Source organism: Trichomycterus rosablanca, chromosome 16, assembly GCF_030014385.1.
Source record: "Trichomycterus rosablanca isolate fTriRos1 chromosome 16, fTriRos1.hap1, whole genome shotgun sequence".
Taxonomy (NCBI): domain Eukaryota; kingdom Metazoa; phylum Chordata; class Actinopteri; order Siluriformes; family Trichomycteridae; genus Trichomycterus; species Trichomycterus rosablanca.
In genome coordinates, this window is record NC_086003.1 from 15,359,618 (window position 1) to 15,382,204 (window position 22,587).

General features: G+C 40.8%; 1 protein-coding gene across 1 annotated transcript in view; it reads left to right on the top strand.

Annotated features, from left to right (window-relative positions):
• The first annotated feature begins 1,735 nt into the window (after positions 1-1,735).
• Positions 1,736-22,587, top strand: part of ammecr1 (AMMECR nuclear protein 1) — a 70,627-nt gene continuing 49,775 nt past the window's right edge. Inside the window, exon 1 of the mRNA XM_063011424.1 lies at positions 1,736-2,217. Coding sequence (XP_062867494.1) covers positions 1,751-2,217 — 467 coding nt within the window. The 5' untranslated portion in view covers positions 1,736-1,750. The remainder of the gene's footprint in view (positions 2,218-22,587) is intronic.

Below are 22,587 nucleotides of genomic sequence, written 5' to 3' on the forward strand. Positions count from 1 at the left end.
AGTTATTATAATGATTTTGTGCTTTATTCACTTTTTTAAAGTCACTGCTATTTTTTTGAACACTACTGTACTCATCACACAAGGTTTATCAGTTCTCAAGGTTATATCGAACACAGTCATGGACAATTTAGTGTCTCCAGTTCACCTCACTTGCATGTCTTTGGAATGTGGGAGGAAACCGGAGCTCCCGGAGGAAACCCACGCAAGCACGGGGAGAACATGCAAACTCCACACAGAAAGGACCCGGACCGCCCCACCTGGGGATCGAACCCAGGACCTTCTTGCTGTGAGGCGACAGTGCTACCCACTGAGCCACCGTGCCGCCCCCTTGATGCTTGAAGACATGGTAAGAATATGAGAAAATCCTTACAGACAGTGACTGTAAACAAGGACTAGTTACTGAAGATGAATTAGTAATGTAACATTATACATAGCTAAGAGGCACATGTAGTCTACCATGCTTTCTGGTAGACTCCATGAATGGCATGTGTACAAACTGGCAGAGTCATGCCGGTTACGACAGTTATTACTGTGAATATTCAAGGACATCCTCTGTGTACAGTGAGTGGTGCTGCCAACCCAGATTTCAGTGTGTGGACTGGAGCACACAGCTACGCTAAATGCTAACTCATTCCGGGCTGTAGTCAAGGCTAAAGGCTTTGTCTGTTCTTTCTTTACTGGTAAAACCACAGATCTGTGGATGTAACTGGATGCTGTTGTTATGAAGATTCCTGTGTGTGTCCATCAGTGAAGAGGAGACAGCTGTGTGAGAGGATCAGAACTCGGGCCGCATAGCACTGATTGAGAATCCAGGCTCTAGACTACGCACGATGCGTAGGAATCGATCGTAAACTACGTGCTGGAAAGGGGTTCCGGCGTGGAAGAAGTGCACACGGTTGTGCTTGCATTGCACGATCAGACAGCAACCGGGCGAATGACAGCTGCTGTCCGCGGTACACCGAGCAAGCTTGGGAGAATCGGGACGCTTCTGATGGACAGCAATGTGGTGCAGGTCCAGAATGCGCTTTGATGAACTGATGACAGCATTCCAGCCAATCGAGAGAAAACTTCCGAGCTTACAGTAAGAGCTGTGGGGTAAACAGGGGCAAACGAGGCACTGCGCACCGGATCAGTGCCGATCTGCATGTTTCCCCGACAAGGCTAACTGCATCGGGGTGTTATCGGGGTACGATCGGCGCGGTTTGGAGCTAGTGGTGTTATTTATGATCGTATGCAAGCAAACAAACAACTGACAGGCTGTTCCGGGGCGTAGCGTCTCGCGCATGAGACGCATGGGTCCTGCGTGCACCAGCCCCCGGATTCCCGCACGGCTGAATTAGCGCTGATCGAGGCAGACGGTGCGGTGCGGTGCGGTGCGTGTTTGTTTACTCCACATCTACCGAGCAAGCTAGATCATCGGAACGAAGATCTGCACCTATTGAGGGAATCCCTGTGACATTCAGATCTTAAAACCATTCCCTTTCAGTAGGACGCGGCGTCAGGATTTACGAACATTGCGTAAGGCTGTAGCGTACCCTACGCCGCTTTAAATCCAAACCGATCGGGTGACATTGCAGTCTTGGAAATTCTTTCCCTTCCCAACCCCACAAGGTTTTGGACGTAAGCTTTACTCCTTATAAAAATAAATAACTACAGCGAGAAGGTGGAGCGGCGTGCGTCCTACGTGGTGACGCAGTGGGATTTTTACGCGTGGTCGGCGTTTGGCCCCGCCCTTCCCGCCGTGACGGCGATGGGTCGGAAGCGGTGTGTCGGTGCAGATTGTTCGAAGATGGCGGCCGGCTGCTGCGGGGTGAAGAAGCAGAAGTTGTCGGGATCCCCGGGTTCAGGGGGTCCCGGAGGGGCGGGCAGCGGGGCAGCCGGGACCGGACACTGCGGATCGGACTTGGGGATCGGATCGTCATCGACGGTGGTGGCCGGAAACGTGAATCGAGTGAACGGACTCGGGGGTCCGGGGGGCAGCGGGACTAGCAGTAATAGTAGCGGTAGCAGCAACACAAGCACCGCTCTGTCCCCAACTCCCGGAGCCTATAACTCTACTGGCCTGTCCCCCAACCTCAGCCCGGGACCGGGATCCTCCAGCGGGGCCAGGAAGATGGTCGTCTCGGCTGAGATGTGCTGCTTCTGTTTCGACGTGCTTTATTGCCATCTTTACGGATACCAGCCTCCCCGCACACCCAGGTTTACAAACGATCCCTAGTAAGTAGCAAGATGGCTAAGCTAACAAACTAGCTAATGCTGTTTGTCTCTGTTATCCAGATGAAATAAAACCTCACTCAAAGAGTTAGCTAAATGATTCTAAACCTATTATATGCGTTTAAAACGGGCTCACTTTTACTAACACACATGCTAAGTTTTATTCGGTTTTAAAGACCATTCATATGGAGTTACTTTATCATTCGCCTTGACACATTTTTAGAAAATACACTAAGTTTACAGTCACAGCTATGTAATGTTTGCTAACAAGTCAAATCACCACTAGCAACGCACAGCGTATGAACTTTGGATTGTTGTTTTTTAAGTTAATTTGCCAGCTATAATTCTGTCAAAGTTCTATATTGCTTTACAAATTATTATACAACTATGTTCTATATTTTCTACCACCGACTAATGATTTTACACTGCAATTTAATCTGAACGTGTTAAACTAAGGTTAACAGCGATTTACTCCCTTTAACCTAGGGCTGTGTTCCAAATCGCATAGGACACACTACACAGTCAATCGCGGACACAATTGCTGGTGTGCTAGATAGACATGCTACTTAGGACAGGAGCGTACGATTTGAGACGTATCCCTTAAACCGTTTTAAAAGAACATAAACACTGTGTTCTGTTTTTTTTTTTTCCCCTAAAACGTTTAATACACATTAATATGACATCTCGGTAGAATAATCAAACATCTTAATAACTTTGGTCTGGTCTGTATTGTATGATCTGGTTTAATTTTAAAGGGCAGATTAAAAAAAAAAAGACATCAGAAGCGTTAAGAGAAATCTGCACACAGCAGGTCAAGCTTTCCTCAGCGTTTACATTCGCTCTTTAAGGTCATTTCCTGCCAGTGCTTTTTTCCCTTTTTGTTCATTTAAAATAATATATACATGCCTTTTCATTTTCGAAGGTCATCGCTATAGTGAACTTATTGCTAACGTTGTTGTAATATGCCTGTTTTACTTGAGGTGATAATTGATCGATGATTATTTAATTATTTAAATATTAAGTAAGACAGCACATGCTACAAATTACTGTCTACAGTTTTACCAAGACATTAAATATATGTACGTTACCTAATTTTATTATGTTTTTTACCATCAGCAAGCAAATTCCAAATATTAGCCGCGGTTTAGGGATTTAGTCGCTATGACCTGGGTTGCGTCCCAAACTGCTTAGTACACACTACACAGTATATAATGGATACATTCGCCTAAGTGCGAGTTAGACATCCTAGTTATTAGTAGGGTATGCGGATTTGGACGCAGCCTTAGATTAACGTTTTACCCTTTGTGTTCGCACAAGCACAATTTAAAAAATCTTGCTCTTTTTATAATACAATTCACCAGCTACAATTTACTCGAGCTTTAAAAATAGCTTTAGTGTTTTTATCCCGTATTAGTTTGTTTCCTACAAAAGGCTAACTAACTGTCCCAGACTACACACACAGTACCCACTCTGTTGTCTATTAATGGCACAGTTGCCAGTGTGTTTGTTAAATATTTTAATAAGTAAACCAGTATGCATTTTTGAAACAAAGCCATACTAAAAAGGCACAAACTGTATCATTTATACTTTAAATATTTACTTTTTTAAGGACAAGCTTTGGCAAGTTGTCTAATTTGTATGTCCTGCACACATCCACCCCTAAATTTCTTGAATTATTTAATTTATAAATATGAATGGCTCTCTAGTGTATACATTTATGCATTATACAATAGCTAAAGCTTTTAAAAATGATCTGTGTGAGACATCTGTTAAGTGTAATATTTCCAGGTTGTGTAATGGCAAATCCAGGGGCTTAGTGGGTAGCACTGTCGCCTCACAGCAAGAAGGTCCTGGGTTCGATCCCCAGGTGAGGCGGTCCAGGTCCTTTCTGTGCAGAGTTTGCATGTTCTCCCCGTGTCCGTGTGTGTTTCCTCCGGGTGCTCCGGTTTCCTCCCACAGTCCAAAGACCTAGCCGCTAGATGCACAAACCAGTGCATTGTAGTGCCGGTCCCAAGCTTGGATAAAATAGGGAGGGTTGTGTCAGGAAGGGCATCTGGCGTACAAATTGTGCCAAATCAATGTGGATCACGATCCGTCGAGAGCCGACCCCGCAACCGAACGGGACAAAGGCCGAGGAAGAAGAAGAAGAAGTAATAGCAAATCCAGCCCAGAATACAACTCTGTTCAGGCTGATTTTTAAACCTCACACTACTGAATGGTAAGACAAATTAGTAAGGATGGCTAATAATCTTGTATACTATTTAGTAGAGTATTGAACAGGTTCGGTTGCAGCCACTGTTTTTTTTATTTGTGAGTTTCATATGTATTAATGAGTAAATATTGCTATATTTTGTCACCCATCCCCACTATCACTTTGCTAGTGAGAAGTAAAATAACATCCTTGCCTAAAATCATGCTGGTTTATTTCTTTCTGCTCCGTTGTGTTTAATCTTTTTATATTTTTTCTTTTTCTATCATTGTCTTTCATTATTACCTGTCTGCAGCCCCTGTTACTAGGTCTTGTCCATTGTTTTAATGGACTACTCCTAAAGTGAGTGATAGTACTAAGAAGCGAACTGCAATCACTAACAGTCTGTAGTTAGAGGGAAAAACTAAATTACAGTCTCTCCACTTACATGTGCTCAAACCTGTTTGGCAAATTTAAACATATTCTGTTTTAAGTCTTAGAATGATTTACCTTTACCCTACTGACCTGAAACACTAGTTCCTGCAGCTTTATGTTAACTGTTCTGCATTTTGTTTGTTCCTTATAGGAACAGCTGTGGAATCAGTGGAATAGAAATGGAGTCATTTTTTAACAAGCAAAAATGTAAAGCTCTGAAACCATCATTGCCTTTTGTGTCATGTGTGTCCAATTTAGAGTACTTAAGACACCTTAGGTAGGCGGTCTTTTAGACTCTCATGAACCAGACTGGATAATACTTTACATTTAAATAAGCCTCTTAAATTGCTCTCGAGGAATCACTGTAATCAGGAGGGCTTCAGGGAGCTTACTGGGGCATTTTGGCAATCGTTTCTTTCAGATTAGTGGTACTAAATATCTGTCACTGCTGTGTCAGTGCCAGTGACTGAACATGCTATATTTATGTAAATAATTCATTTTGATATTGCTTTGATCTTAGTCACACTGGGTCCAAAGATGGACCCAGAAAGACTAGCACATGTTTGAAATACACCCAGGTCATTCTGCCAAAGGTTTGCAGGGCATCTCACAAAATGACCTTCCCTGTCCCCCAATCACTTCAGCAGCAGCAGTTAATTTCAGATGTCCTGGAGGTCATACATAAAAAAGGAGAAGGATTGAGAGGCAGATGCTGGTTTTGTGTTTTGGAGGAATCACATGCTAGCCCTTAAGTTACAGATATCTATTACCCTATCAGAAATTACACAAGTATTTTTTTCTGTGCAACAGACTCTTATACCTAATAACTTTTTTTGTGCAGTGGTGAATCAGTGCCCACGGCATGGGTGACTTGCATAGGTGTGAAAGTGTGACCTAAGGTGTTTATGGGATTTTAGAGAGACCCATGCTGCCATCAGAGCAATTTTGTTTCTCTTTAACTCCATGTTTCAGCAAGACAATACCAGGCCTCAGAGAGTGTGTGCCAGAGTGTGGGCCTGCTACACCTTTTTCTAATTGAAAATGTATGGCACTGGCACATCATGAGAAGAATTAGGGATCAATAGGGATCACTGACTGTTGAGTAGCTGGAGTAATCTATCAAGTAACAGTGGGCAAAAATTACACTTTCAAAACTTAAATAATTACAATCTTTAGTTACTAAATAATTAAAACGTGTAACTAATAGGAAAAGTGATGTAACAGTGGTAAATGTGCCTCTGTCCCAACTTTTTTGATTGTGTTGCAGGCATTACATTCTAAATTTGTAAATCACTGAAAACATTGTAATTCTTTGTACTTTTGAGAGATAAATCAAGCTTTTAGAGAATCAACAAATCATAGCATCTTGTTTTTATGGCATTTTACAAAATGGACTAGGAAGAGACTAACCACAAACCTCTGACAGGATTTTGGACGGCCAAGACTTATTGATCCCAGAGTACATTAAGGATATGTTGTTTGGTACTGACCAACAGATGGGCTGCTGTGGTTTGGAAGATTTTTAGTCTCAGACCAAAGTGTCTATGCCAACTCCTGTAGACTCCGTACGGGAGTAAAGTACCTACAGTGGGCATCAGAGTAATGGATTGTGGTTGAATGGTCAGATGGTAAAAAAAAAAAATGGATTCAAGATCATTTGAACGTCCTAGCTGACGCGCCAGATGCACTGTGGGAAAATCCAGCTTGCAGCTTACTTACTAAAGTGGAAGGACCTGCTGGTAACATCCTGGTCCATGTCTTGGTGGGTCAGAGTGGTTTTGACAGTATGTTAGGTGGCTGGTTGCTTATGATCAGAAATGTAAGATTTATGGCTACACTATGACATACAATAGTATAGTATCGCAAGCAGTCCAATGTCGACCAGTTATACCCTTTTCCCCTGCACACTACCCTACATTGCAAAGGGCTCTCATGAAAGTAGAAGTTTGCCGAAGGTAAGGCTGTGATGGCATTCTACACCAGGTACTGAGGGCAAATACACTACCATCACTGTAAACAATAGCAATAACAGGATTAGTTTTTGGTCTGATTTTCTTTAGTCCTGTTTAATTCTATCATGGTTTTTAATCACACCGCTTTATTAAAATCTTACCTCGACTAAAAAGTTGAGTTTTCAATATAGCAATGGTATTCTGTAATTACATTGGAGACACCTATCACCATAAAACATATTCTGAATGAATGCCCAGTGTACAACAGTGAAAGACAAAGTCTCCATGTGCCCAATACATTCAAAGAAACTCTCACACAAGATAATACAGTAATAATCATTAAATTCCTTAATTATATAGGACTGAAAACATATACACTGGTCAGCCATAACATTAAAACCACCATCTTGTCCATTTTATCAGCTCCACTTACCATGTAGAAGCACTTTGTAGTTCTACAATTACTGACTGTAGAGCATCTGTGTTTGTTAACATGCTTTGTTAGCTCCCTTTCATGCTGTTCCTCAATGGTCAGGACTCTTCCAGGACCGCTACAGAGCAGGTATTATTTAGGTGGTGGATCATTCTCAGCACTGCAGTGACACTGACAGGGTGGTGATGTTTTTGAATACCGTGTCCACTCACTGTCCACTCTATTAGACACTCCTACCTAGTTGGTCTATCTTGTAGATGTAAAGTCAGAGACGATCGTTCATCTATTGCTGCTGTTTGAGTTGGTCATCTTCCCACAGGGTGCTGTCGGCTGGATATTTTTGGTTGGTGGACTATTCTTAGTCCAGCTGTGACAGTGAGGTGTTTAAAAACTCCAGCAGCGCTGCTGTGTCTGATCCACTCATACCAGCACAACACACACTAACACACCACCACCATGTCATTGTCACTGCAGTGCTGAGAATCATCCACCACCTAAGTAATACCTGCTCTGTAGTGGTCCTGTGGGGGTCCTGACCATTAAAAAACAGGGTGAAAGCAGGCTACCAAAAAGTATGCATAAAAACAGATGGACTACAGTCAGTAATTGTAGAACTACCAAGTGCTTCTATATGATAAGCTAATAAAATAGACAGTGAGTGTAGAAACAAGGAGGTGGTTTTAATGTTATAGTTGATCTGTGTATCTGATACAAGACAAATAAAACTAGCGAAAAGCACAGATTTCTGCCATGAATATCATAAATGTGACAGCATAGCTTTTTCCATTGGCAATTCTGTTTGGCCAATCAATAGTCTGTGTTTTTCTTTGCCCCACTCATACACCCTGCCTCAGTCCACTTCGTACCTATTCACGAAAGGTAACAAAAGTTATCATGGGTACCTTAGGTACAGTATGGGTCACTTGTCAATGGAAACAGCAACCAAGTGTGGGATCACAAATTTAAAATCAAGCGAATCCTAAAATTCATTTATTATTTTTTTCGTGAATTCAGGGTCAGTTGATGTAATGTACACATCAAATCAAAAAGCTGTATACTGCTAAAACCTAGCCTAGACCCTTCGAAACCATTAGGTCATGGAAAAATGAAGGATAATGAAGGTTATTTTGGTTGTAATCACAGCTGCACTGTAGACCTTGCTGTTAGCTATTGTTTTCTCTAGTGTTCCACCTCTCAGCAATTTGTGCAGAGGCCTTTTGGTCCTGTATCCCTGAAAAGAGAAAGACAAATTAGGGATATGATTATTTTTGTGTACGTTTTTCAGTTATGACACTTTAAGCGCAAGTAGAAATGTGTTAGTGTTTATAGGGTGTGATTTTAGTGGTCTTGTAAGATCATTACTTGCCACGCTATAAGTTTGTTCAAAAATATCTTGTCTGATTTAATGACACTGAGACTGTATTCCATGTTAGATTATTTTATTTCATATGTCACGTTTTTACCACCACTTATACAGGTCAGGGTCGTGGTGAGTCAGGCTTTCTCTGGCAGAGTATCACATTGTAATGCTGGCTTTAGTTTTTAGGACAGAGGTAGGAAAATATTACACCATCAGTATTTTCCACTGACTTTAAACAATTTCAGTAGTGATATAGTCCAGTCTGAACTTGTGGATATACTGTGAATAAATCTCTCGACTGTTGTCGTTAGGGGCCCTGACCTGAGCAGCCTCGTTTTCACCCCAGACTCTTGCATGTCCTCCTTCACCACATCCATAAACCTTCTCTTTGGCCGTCCTCTCCTCTTTCTCCTGCCTAGTGGCTCAACACCCTTTTCCTGATATAACTCTCATTCCTTGTCTGCACATACCCTAACCATCTCAATCTCCCTTCTTTAACTTTGTCTCCAAAACATTCTATAAATAGGTGATGTCCTACAGTGTAATGGCACCAGGGTAAGGTGTTTTCTCACTCCTCGTCTGTGTTTCCAGACGACACGATTTGGATCGGTTCCAATGGATCACAGTCATACCAAACCTCACTTTCATTAATACAGGGGCAAGGTAGTATGTAGCCGTTGGCTTGTTGAAGGTCATGTGACCAGCATGTCTCCAACATGTCTCATGCATAGGGATCTCTTAAATTAGCTTTCTATTTTTATACAGACTCTACCAAGTTCAAGCTGATAGCTGGGGGTCTAGCATAGGTCTTCCCCATCCCTCTATACACACACGCGCGCGCACACACACATTAAAACCACCTCCTTGTTTCTACACTCACTGGCCATTTTATCAGCTCCACTTGCCATATAGAAGCACTTTGTATTTCTGCAATAACTGACTGTAGTCCATCTGTTTCTCTGCATGCTTTGTTAGCCTCTCTTCTCTTGCTGTTCTTCAATGGTCAGGACTCTCCCAGGACCACTACAGAGCAGGTATTATTTGGGTGGTGGATCATTCTCAGCACTGCAGTTACAATGACATGGTGGTAATGTGATAGTGTGTGTTGTGCTGGTATGAGTGGATCAGACACAGCATTGCTGCTGGAGTTTTTAAATACCGTGCCCACTCGCTGTCCACTCTATTAGACACTCCTACCTAGTTAGTCCACCTTGTAGATGTAAAGTCAGAGACGATCGCTCATCTATTGCTGCTGTTTAAGTTGGTCATCTTCTAGACCTTCATCAGTTGTCACAGGGCACTGTTGGCTGGATATTTTTGGTTGGTGGACTATTCTTAGTCCAGCAGTGACAGTGAGTTGTTTAAAAACTCCAGCAGCGCTGTTGTGTCTTATCCACTCATACCAGCACAACACACACTAACACACCACCACCATGTCAGTGTCACTGCAGTGCTGAGAATGATCCACCACCCAAATAATACCTACTCTGTAGTGGTCCTGGGAGGGTCCTGACCATTGAAAAACAGGGTGAAAGCAGGCTAAAAAGTATGTAGGGAAATATATGGACTACAGTCAGTAATTGTAGAACTACGAAGTGCTTCTATATGGTAAGTGGAGCTGATAAAATGGACAGTGAGTGTAGAAACAAGGAGGTGGTTTTAATGTTGTGGCTGATCAGTGTATAAATGTCTGCTGCAGTGATACAATACTTAGTGATACCAGTGTGTGGTATGATTTTATTCATTGCATCATATCACAAGCCTGTTTGTACGTCTGTGCTTAGTCACATGAATCCAGTTGGAATCTTGTAAGGACAGTACACATTAGGAAAATGTGTTAATGTAATATCTAGAGCGGTACGATCTCTAACATGGCTTAGCCTAAGCTTTAGCAACCACATCTTAAAAATATTTTTTTTTTAGGCCTTCTATGTAAATCAGTTTTTTTTGGCAGTATAAATGTAAATAATTTGGTAACAAGATACCGATACTAAGGTGTATCTTGTTGCCCCACTAGGGGTGTGTTCGAAAAGCTAGGGAGCTCTCTACATAGACAGCATTCGAAATCCTAGATGCCTTAATATCCTGTCCAGTAAGGCATCTTAAAATTTCAATGTTATTTTGACTCGAGAACGAGTGAGCATCAGAAGCGTCCTTAGTGATTAAGGCAATCCCAGCATTCAGTGCGGCAGCTCTTCTCTCACAGAAAACAAAACAAAACATGGTTGTCAGCAAATTTAACCGTTTTCGGTACACGAAGGGAGATGTTAGTTGACATGCTAGCGCGCTGTGCCACCCCATCCCATTGGTTTGAATGGCAAGATGCTAAATGCAAAACCCGATGGAATTGCTGTCTAAGTAGCGCGTTCGAATAACCTGACTTATAAGTCATTGACTTATTAGAATCCTTTTTACTGAGGCAGCTGCCTATGTAGGCAGTAAGACAGCAAGGCAGCTCCTAGGTTTTCGAACACACCCTAGATAAACCTGTTAGTACATCTATAGAAATCACTTTCGCTTTTAGCAGAGCTTTCTTGGTTGGGTCAGTAGATGGCATGAAAATTTATTTCACAATAATCGACTTATTGTTAAGCAATTGCAGGGAACAGAGAACGGTCAGCTCCAGAAAGAATGCCAAGCTCTAATGCAATGGCATGTTTTAGTATTTCTTTGCAATTTGGAAAGACTAAGGCAAAGACCAACCTTTCTAAAGATCATGATCGATAAAAGTTCCCCAACAACTAATGGTGTCCAAAGGTTTCTATCACCATTGTTAAGACTGCAGTTCTGAGCGTGTTCGTTTTATGTTGCATTTAGAGACAGGGATATGTTAGCTGGCATTCTATCGGGTTCTGTCTCCACAACCCATTGGTTTGGAAGTTAGCTTAGTTAGCTAAAACTGTGATGATGTAATTACCTCAATCGCTGTCTAGGTAGGGTGTCAAAATAATCCACCTTATAAGTTTAATGTCTTATTAGAATCCTCTTTACTTATGGAGCTGCCTAGGTAGACAGTGGGCAGCAAGTCAGCTCACTAGGGTTTCAGACGGACCCACAGACTAGTAGTAGGTTTTAAGATCAGCAATAATATGTAGGCATTGACTAATTGTGACACAAGTATTAAAAAAGTGTCCTTATTATTCATTTCTTTGTTAATTTGCTGCATTATTTATTTGATAAAGCGAATCCAAGCGCTGCAGAAAATATTATTTTCTTTGGAGAGGTTGAATACGTCTGAGTGCAAGTGTAATAAGACCCTTGACATTACTCAGGATTTACTTGTGTCTTCACACTACTCTCAAATAACACACACACTTTTTTCTACAGATGGTCTTTCAACAGATGTTTACTGTCTGTGCAGGCTAACCTGAAAACAGTCTGTCTGGTGAAATCAGACTGATCACTGATGTATTACGTCCAATTAAAATGTTCTGCTTGGCTTTAAACACCTTGACAGATGCGATTCCTCCTTCATGTCTGAGATTCAGTTTAATTTTAACCATGAAATCAGTGAGGCTTATTCAGAATAGCATGTCATCCCCCAAATCGCTTGCATGGCTTTCGTACTGGCCCAGTAAGGGGCTTTCCTGGGAGTTGACATCCTTATGTGTCTTAACCCACATTCTCTTCTAATCTACTTCAACTCACAGTACTCAGAGGACCTGGATGCTTAGTTTTAAATTGACTGGTAATAAAAAGGATGCACTGTTCCTGGTTAACGGGATGTCTCAATGCAATATAGTACCTTAGTATGAAGGCTGTTGCTGGATCTGTTTTGGTTTGGAACTGTAGATGCAAATTTTTCCTATTTCTTTTAACCACTAACTAACCATTGTTGGTCAACACTTAACCGATAACCAACTTATAGCATCCCACCAATGTGTAAAACATAAAAAAATGGCATGTTAACAAGTCACACATGCTTTATGAATTTAAAAACAGCGCAACGTAGTAAACATGGCCTAATCAAGAGCAGTGAAAGAAACATAAACATTGTGAGCACCAGTTGAGCTTTCAGACGATTCATTGTAAGCGCCAAATAAACATGCTAATTATAATTAAATAAGATGCAGTCTGTATTTAAAAGCTTCTTCTGAGACTTTAGCAGTTTACTTCTATAGTGCAGCATGATGCAAAGTATCCACATCATTTTTGAATAAAAAAAAAAATCCCAATACCGATTTCAACTCCACGCTCTTTCTCTGTACAGACTGCAGCTGCACTTTCAGTTAAATTAATTTAAAAGTCATCTTTAACTGGCAGCATTGATCTGACAATTGAACTTCTTTGATGGTTATAGGTTAACCAGTTACAGTAGACCCTTGACTTACGAATTTAATTGGTTCTGAAGGGCTGTTCTTAAGTCAAAATGTTCGTAAGTTAAACCTATTTTTCCCATAAGAAATAATGTAAATAGAATTAATTAGTGCCAGACCTCCCAAACCACCTCCTTACCTAACCTCTCTAATGTCTTAAATGGTCTTATTTTCCTTAAATCTTAAATAATAGAATAGACATTCCTGTGATAAACAATAATAAACAACAATACACAGTAGTACTGTACTGTACACACATCACATTTCAGTACAGTACGTGTGCTGTACCATACACTATAATAAATTTCCTTTTTTTTTAATAAAATGTATCTACCAGAAATAACTCTCATATTTCTGTTATTTCCTTCTTTATTTCAATAGTGTTGTATTTTGTAAGTGTAATTGCACAAAAGAAAGAATACTTTACTAAGCCGACTTCCTTCTTCTCTCTCACTCACTGTCCCCTCTGTCTGATACACAGTGACAGCTACTGGCATGAGTAATTATACAACACAAAAATACTGTAGTAATAGATTCATTTTCTCATCACTACGCTTTCTCTGCACCTTTCTGGGGACATTTTAATATTGAATTTTGCAAAATATAAAGAAAACGCCGAAAAAGCACCGTCCGCTCTCTGAATGTTCGCGAATTTTGGTTCGTAAATCGAAATTTGTTCGTATGTTAAGTTGAAAAAATGTGCTTGTAAGGGTCCACTGTAATTATATAGTCATTTCTGGGGGCTAATAAGACTTGCACCCAGCCTCCAGAAGAGCTTTAATTTCTCCTGGGATTCTGTCTTACAAATAAGTGGTTTATAGTGTGATAGTGGCCTATGCTACAAGAACAAAATTCTTCAGTTCTTTGAGAGATTTCAGATCTGATTCACAGTCAGCACTTGGAAATTCTCATTATTGTTGCTTGTTTAGATGTTATTCATTAACCACTCTTTATTTAGGATAGTATTAAGGATGCATCATCCTGAGATATGGAACCATTATTAGGAAAGTTTTTGGATAACAGGGTGCATTCTCTTATACTTGTTGGCTGTTATGTCATTATGATCCCTCAGTTTGTTTGAGTCTGCATTGACATAGACAGCCTTGGCGTTTGGCAAAAACAAACTGATTTCAGTTAGAATGTTGTGTTGAAGCATGGCCATACATCAAAATGATGCTGTGTTATTTGTTACAATTCACCAGGTTTGAATCTGACCAAACACTGCCAGACATTTCATAGAGAAGATCAGATCACAGCTATAGATTCTCATCCAAAAATTTTCCAATTCATTACCTGTTTTTCTTTTTTTAAGACATAAAAAACATAGTTATTTTAACTTTTAAACATAGTTATTTCAGTGATTGCACTTCAGCAACTTTTTTAATGCATTTTCTCCCCATTTTCCGATTTAGTGCACTCAATTTTGTCTTCCGCTGCTGAAGGATACCAGATTGCATCCGAGGAGAGCACGTTGCTGTACACGCCTCCTCCGACACATGTACAGCCCTCCTCTTCTCGCCCCTGCATTCTGCGCAGGCGTCTCTTCCGCCAATCAGGGTCCTTACCCAGCGTATGAAGACCCACCCGCACTGCCAATTATGTCCACTAGATGGTGCCCAGCCGACCGGAGGCAACACCGAGTTTCGAACCGAGGAGTTCAGAAACTCGGTGCTGGTGTGCGAGTGGAATATCCCGCTGCGCCACCTGGGCACCATTAAAACTTATTTTATTCTGGTCACTGAGCTTTAACACGTGCACATTTTGATCGATTCAGCCTTCTTTGCATTTTTGTACCTGCATTCTGAAAACCCTCCGCATAAACATACTAGCAACCTGATTTACAATTTTTCAAATGATTTGATCATAATAATGAACAATTAAATAATAAGCATATTCTGTATTTTTTTTTTTTGTTTGTTTATGCATTTCTCCCCTTTTTCTCCCTTTTAGCACGTCCAATTGCCCGATTGCGTCATGCTTCCTCTCCACCAGTGCTGATCCCTGCTCTGATTGTGGAGAATAAAGCATGCCGTATGCATCTTATCACCTACACCTTGACGAGTGCAGTGCAGTTCAGCGTTGTGTACGGAGAGACACACCCTGAGAGCACTCTTTTCTCATCTCTGTGCAGGCGCCATCAATCAGCCAGCAGAGGTCGTAATTGCACCAGTCATGAGAGAGAGACCCCATCCGGCTTAGTCCCACCCATATCTGAACAACAGGCCAATCGTTGTTCATGTGGCCGCTCAGTCTAGCCGGCAGGCAGAGCTGAGATTCGATACGATGTGACATTACGAGATTTTTTTACTTCTAAAACTAAAGCAATTAATTTTTCACCCACAGGAGACATATTTAATTATTCTCACTGACCACGCTCACACGCACGTTTAATGTTATTTAGTTCCGTTTGACAAAAAAAACCCTTCAAAATAGAGCTAACAGCGAAGATAACCGGTTACAAAAGCAGCGACCGCTGTTATAGGACGTGTTTGTGTTCAATACTCTGTTCACAGTGTCGATACAAGTGATTCAGAAGTCGACTCATTTTAAGCACAGCGTAAGTTTCTTTTCTCAGTCAATTCTCCGTGTTTACTGTTATAATGAATGTTGCGGTTCTAAATAAACACCAAATACTACAGAACATTTTGTGTGACTCGCTTACCTTATAAAGCTCAGGCTTAATTATACTGGTTTTTACCACAGAGCGGGAGCCGACTCAGAGTCGTTTACGATTTACCGAGGTGAACCACGAATGGATGTGCTGATAGAATCGGCTCAGATGGGATCGGACTGTATTATCTTTTTAAAGTAAATATTTCAATCAGCAGAATCGCATCGCATGTAGGATGTGCACAGCGTTAATTACGTGCGTTTATTAATGAACGTTAACGTTAGCTTGTCAGAAGCTTTCTCAATTATGTCTGTTCCACTGCACTATTTTACACTAAAAACTACACTATTCCATAATGATCCAGATTGCATCATTCTAAATAGGTATCGGTATCGGCGAGTGCAAAAATACATGTACTTGTACTCGTACTCGGTTGGGAAAAAATGGTATCGATGCATCCCTACATTTTATTATTCATGTGACATTTGCTTCCAATAAAAGATTTGGCAACAAACTGTTACATTGAACAAAGTAACTTAAGATGAGCGATTACTTTTTACATGTAAACATTCATGAAACAAAGATCCCATCTATAATCTCAGTTCTAAATCTGTCCCAAATAACCACTAATGCTTTTGTTTGGAAAAAACACTCATCCAACTGGACAAATAACCAATTCCAAAGCACATCTAAGAATCTGAACTGAAAGCTATTGATGGCCTGGTGCTTCTATGTTATTTTAAGATTGAAGAGTAAAAACAACTCTCTGCTGATTGTGATTGATTTGCTTGTCAGACTTCTGACTGAGCGAAGAGTTGAGCTGAGAATTCTGGAATGAATTATTCATGGCATCTATAAACCCCTGTGGATTAGCACAAGTGTGTTTGCTCCATCTGAAAGGTCCAAGAATCAACCAGGGAGGCATAGGATGGAAATGTTCATCATGTAGTCCATTCATATCACCCTACATTAGTGGCAAAACATAAACGCCTACATTTGTACTGAGATGATGTCTGGACAAATTAGTGCACACTTATGTTAGTGTCACAGGCAGGTTAATATAATAAAACTAGAAATAAAATGCATTAGGATTTATGATTCAGATCAGTAATGTGGATGTTTAGGACACAGAAGATGAACTGTAATAGAATAACAGAAGTCTGTTTAATAGCTTTTGCCTGGCCTGTCTTTGAAGAAGGCAGAAATCTCATCAATCAGTCATGCTTCCCGCCTTCTTGAGTGGATGGATAGATAGTATTACATTACATGAATGTCAAAAAGACAAGGCACAGACAAGACTAGCAGCAGCGGGAAAGAACATTGATTTTAATTTAAGTACCTATCTGTAGTTTTTTACAAAAACATGGTCTGATTGGCAATTTGAAATCAGTGGAATGACTTCCTGTAACCACATTAAGATCCTCTGTAAATATCCCCTCCACTGCCAAGCTGCTACTGTTTGTCCTTTAAAGGAGTCTCCCCTAGATCCTTGTGTTTTATGCTGTCTTTATTTTAAGTAGTTAAGAATAGGGCTGTGCAGTATGACCAAAAAGTTGTATCACTTTTTAAGATTCTGATGGTTTCACGGTATATCATGGTATGTTTTATTTTTTTGTATGACTGTGACTGTTTATATGTCTGTGGCTTATTCTACTGTCATCAGTAGATAAAATATAAACATTTTAATTTTACCATGTACAACCCCAAATCAGAAAAAGTTGGGACAGCATGGAAAAAGTACATTTCTTACATTGACTTTTATTTGATTGCAGACAGAATGAACCTGAGATATTTCATGTTTTATCTGCTCAACTTCATTTCATTTATTAATAAACATCCATTCCTGCATTTCAGACCTGCAACACATTCCAAAAAAAGTTGGGACGGTAAAGCATTTATCACTTTGTAATGTTGCTATTCCTTTTCACCACACTTAAAAGTTGTTTTGGCACTGAGGATACCAAGTGATTTAGTGTTTCAGCTTTTATTTTGTTCCATTCTTCCTGCAAACACGTCTTAAGATGTGCAACAGTACGGGGTCGTAGTTGTCACATTTTTCCTCTCAAAATTCTCTGTTGGGGACAGGTCAGGACTGCAGGCAGGCCAGTCCAGTACCCGTACCCTCTTCTTCCACAGCCATGCCTTTGTAATGTGTGCAGCATGTGGTTTTGCATTGTCTTGTTGAAAAATGCATGAACGTCCCTGGAAAACATGACGTCTTGAAGGCAGCATATGTTGCTCTAAGATCTCAATGTACTTTTCTGCATTAATGCTGCCATCACAGAAGTGTTACTTACCTTTGCCAAGGGCACTGACACAGCCATATACCATGACAGACCCTGGCTTTTGGACTTGTTGCTGATAACAGTCTGGATGGTCCTTTTTGTCTTTGGTCCGGAGAACACAGCATCCATTTTTTCCAAAAAAAGACCTGGAATGCTGATTCATCTGACCACAATACACGTTTCCACTGTGTGATGGTCCAGCCTAGATGCCTCAGAGCCCAGAGAAGTCGATGCCGCTTCCGGACATGGTTAACATAATGCTTCTTTTTTGCACAGTAATGTTAGTGGTATTTGTGTATGTAACTCTGTATTGTAGTGCTTGACAAAGGTTTGCCAAAGTAATCCCTCACCCATGTGGTTATATCAGCTATTGTTGAGTGGCGGTTCTTGATGCAGTGCCGTCTGAGGGATCGAAGATCATGGGCGTTTAGCTTAGGCTTGTGCCCTTGGCCTTTATGCACTGAAATTCCTCCCGATTCCTTGAATCGTTTAATGATATTATGCACTGTAGAGGGAGAAATATGCACATTTCTTCCAATCTTTCTTTAAACATTTGGGGCAATGATAGCTCAGTGGTTAAGGTACTGGACTAGTAATCAAAAGGTTGCCGGTTCAAGCCCCACCACCGCAAGTTGCCACTGTTGGGCCCCTGAGCAAGGTCCTTAACCCTCAATTGCTCAAAAAATCATGTTCAGTCATAACTGTAAGTCGCTTTGGATAAAAAAAAGTCTGCTAAATGCTGAAAATGTAAACATTTAAATCATTTTCTTACGCATTTGTTGAAAAATGGAGATCCTCTGATCATCTTTGCTCATCAGAGACTCAGCCTTTCCTGGATGCTGCTTTTGTACCAAACCATGATTACAATCACCTGTTGACATCACCTGTTTAGAATCACATCATTATTTAGTTTTTTCACCTCATTACTAGCTCTAAATTGCCCCGTCGCAATTGTTTCAGGCCTGAAATGCAGGAATGGTATATTAACGAATGAAATTAAATTGAGCAGATAAAACATTAAATATCTTGGGTTCATCCTGTCTGCAATCAAATAAAAATCAAAGTAAATCTAGAGAACACTGCATTTTTATTTTATTTGCATTTTCCATACTGTCCCAACTTTTCTTAATTTGGGGTTGTATATAATAAAGGTTTTGAGTGCTATAAGGTTTGTTTGGTCCTTATGTATACAGTTTTATATACAATATTACATGATTTGCTGCCTATTGGAGCCTAAAGCTGTTGTATTACAGTGGGGCCAAAAAGTATTTAGTCAGCCACTGATTGTGCAAGTTCTCCTACTTAGAAAGATGAGAGAGGTCTGTAATTTTCATCATAGGTACACTTCAACTATGAGAGACAAAATGAAAAAAAAAAAATCCAGGAAATCACATTGTAGGATTTTTAAAGAATTTATTTGTAAATTATGGTGGAAAATAAGTATTTGGTCAATAACAAAAGTTCAACTCAATACTTTGTAACATAACCTTTGTTGGCAATGAAAGAGGTCAAACATTTCCTGTAAGTCTTCACCAGGTTTGCACACACTGTAGCTGGTATTTTGGCCCATTCCTCCATGCAGATCTCCTCTAGAGCAGTGATGTTTTGGGGCTGTCGCTGGGCAACACGGACTCCACAAATTTTCTATGGGGTTGAGGTCTGGAGACTGGCTAGGCCACTCCAGGACCTTGAAATGCTTTTTACGGAGCAACTCCTTCATTGCCCGAGCGGTGTGTTTGGGATCATTGTCATGCTGGAAGACCCAGCCACGTTCCATCTTCAATGCTCTCACTGATGGAAGGAGGTTTTGGCTTAAAATCTCACGATACATGGCCCCGTTCATTCTTCCCTTAACACGGATCAGTCGTCCTGTCCCCTTTGCAGAAAAACAGCCCCAAAGCATGATGTTTCCACCCCCATGCTTCACAGTAGATATGGTGTTTACTCAGCATTCTTCTTCCTCCAAACATGACGAGTTGAGTTTTTACCAAAAAGTTCCATTTTGGTTTCATCTGACCACATGATATTCTCCCAATCCTCTTCTGGATCATCCATAAGCCCTCTGGCAAACTTCAGACGGGCCTGGACACGTACTGGCTTAAGCAGGGGGACACGCCTGGCACTGCAGGATTTGAGTCCCTCTCGGCGTAGTGTGTTACTGATGGTAGCCTTGTTTCTTTGGCCCCAGCTCTCTGCAGGTCATTCATCAGGTCCCTCCGTGTAGTTCTGGGATATTTTGCTCACCGTTCTCATGATCCTTTTGACCCCACGGGATCGAGGGAGATTATCAATGGTCTTGTATGTCTTCCATTTTCTTACGATTGCTCCCACAGTTGATTTATTCACACCAACCTGCTTGCCTATTGTAGATTCACTCTTCCCAGCCTGGTGCAGGTCTACAATTTTCTTCCTGGTGTCCTTTGACAGCTCTTTGGTCTTGGCCATGGTTGAGTTTGGAGTCTGACTGTTTGAGGCTGTGGACAGGTGTCTTTTATACAGATAACGATGTCAAACCGGTGCCATTAATACAGGTAACGAGTGGAGGACAGAAGAGCTTCTTAAAGAAGTTGTTACAGGTCTGTGAGAGCCAGAAATCTTGCTTGTTTGTTATTGACCAAATACTTATTTTCCACCATAATTTACAAATAAATTCTTTAAAAATCCTACAATGTGATTTCCTGGATTTTTTTTTTTCTCATTCTGTCTCTCATAGTTGAAGTGTACCTATGATGAAAATTACAGACCTCTCTCATCTTTCTAAGTAGGAGAACTTGCACAATCAGTGGCTGACTAAATACTTTTTGGCCCCACTGTAACTATGCTTTGGTATGGCGATATATGGAAGAATTTATACTGTATGAAGAAACAATGCCGGTATACCGCCCACCACTAGTTAGGGGTAATTTTACCAGTTTTAAAAATGAAAATGTAGCCATGACTTGACTGTGTTCATATTGAGAACCACTAACTGCAAATGCAGTTCAACTGCCAAGAACATCCACAGTGGTCAACAGTCAAGCATTGTTTTTAATACATCTTTTAATGTATGAAACCTTGAAATTAGGAGGATTAGGGTAGTTAAACATTAGAATGAGAGAAGAGAAGGTAAATGACGTGATGTCACATTAACTGTGATGTCAGATAATATGACATGTTGAGTCTGTGAAGTTCAGCCAATTGAGACAGACAAGGGGGGTGATGAATATGAGGGTACAAAGGCCACTCATGCCAGGGGTTAGACAGAGTCCTCCCTGTGATTGGTGCACGCTTTTCCCTCAGGATGCAGCTTCTTGTGCAATTATGCTCATCTAGTTTTCATGGCATACAGCACAGAAGGATAGTACTCACTTCATGTAGTGCCTGTGGGAGTAATTACCATCACACTAAAACAGAGAAAGGTTTCTCAATGTCAAATAATGCACAGACTGAATCTGAGTGTACCTAAAAAGACCTTTTGTGTTTGGTTTGATGCATTCACCTTATTAAAGGGCTAAGCATTTAAGAGGATTTTGAATTCTACCTTTGACATTTTCATTCTGGGTAATGGATTACGACAGTTTTTGCCAGAGCAAGCAAGATGATATTTATTCAATGCTTGGATTACAAATGTTTCGTTATACGTGTTCCTTTGCTCCGTCTGACGAGTACACCGATCATTGTTTGCGTAGTGCTGGAGCTGTTCTGCTATCCACAATTCATTAAGAAAAATCATTGACGCCTTGTGGAGTGTCGGCTCAGCTGAAATAACAAACCTTCTGACCCCTGTTTACAGGTATCCTCTCTTTCTCAACCTAGCCTCACATAGCTGAATTCATGCCATCCCCATGAGCCAATTGTGTTCCCTCTTTTGAAATTTTAGAAGCCTTGACGAAGGGGCACTAGGTTGTTTCCATTGCTATTCATCGATATCCATTCTCTGGGTGTAAGTTTATCCGTCCTGCCTATATGCTTGTTTCTAGGTAGTGCTGCTGTCTCTGAAGCTATTGTTTGATGGTGCCAAGGGCCTGCTGTTTGAGATTGAGCACCAAACCAGTCCTGCTGCTATGAATTACCAACACTAGCTTTTCTCTTACCTACTAGAGCTTCCTTCTTCCTTCTTTCTCCAGTTACCCCTTACTGTCTTCCCTACTCTTCTTTTCATTCTTTGAATACAGAATTAGGTGGCGCAGGGGGTAGCACTGTCGCCTCACAGCAAAAAGGTCTTGGGTTCGATTCCCAGGTGGAGCAGTCTGGGTTCTTTCTGTGTGGAGTTTGCATGTTAGCTAGATAGATAGATAGATAGATCAGTAAGAAGTAAAGTAGAGTATCAACCTAATATAGGTTAAAAGTAGCGTCTCTGAGAACTGAGCTGCTGCAATTGGCTGCCACTCAGCTTGACACCTAAACTACTACTACTCCTCCCTGTGTGTGGGTTTCCTCCGGGAGCTCCGATTTCCTCCCACAGTCCAAAGACATGCAAGTGAGGTGAACTGGAGATACAAAATTTTCCATGGCTGATGAATCTTGAGTAACCAGTAATTATCTGTCCTGTCATGAATGCAACCAAAGTGTGTTAAAAATGATGTTAAAATCCTTATAAATAAATAAATAATACAGAATTCAGTTAGCATTGTCCATTATATAAGAGGATGTTTATAGTTTAGGTCTACCAGTATTGAATTGTACTAAAATTTAATGTAATGAAACCTTTACACTGATCAGCCATAACATTAAATCCACCTCCTTGTTTCTACACTCACTGTCCACTTTATCAGCTCCACTTACCATATAGAAGCACTTTGTAGTTCTACAAT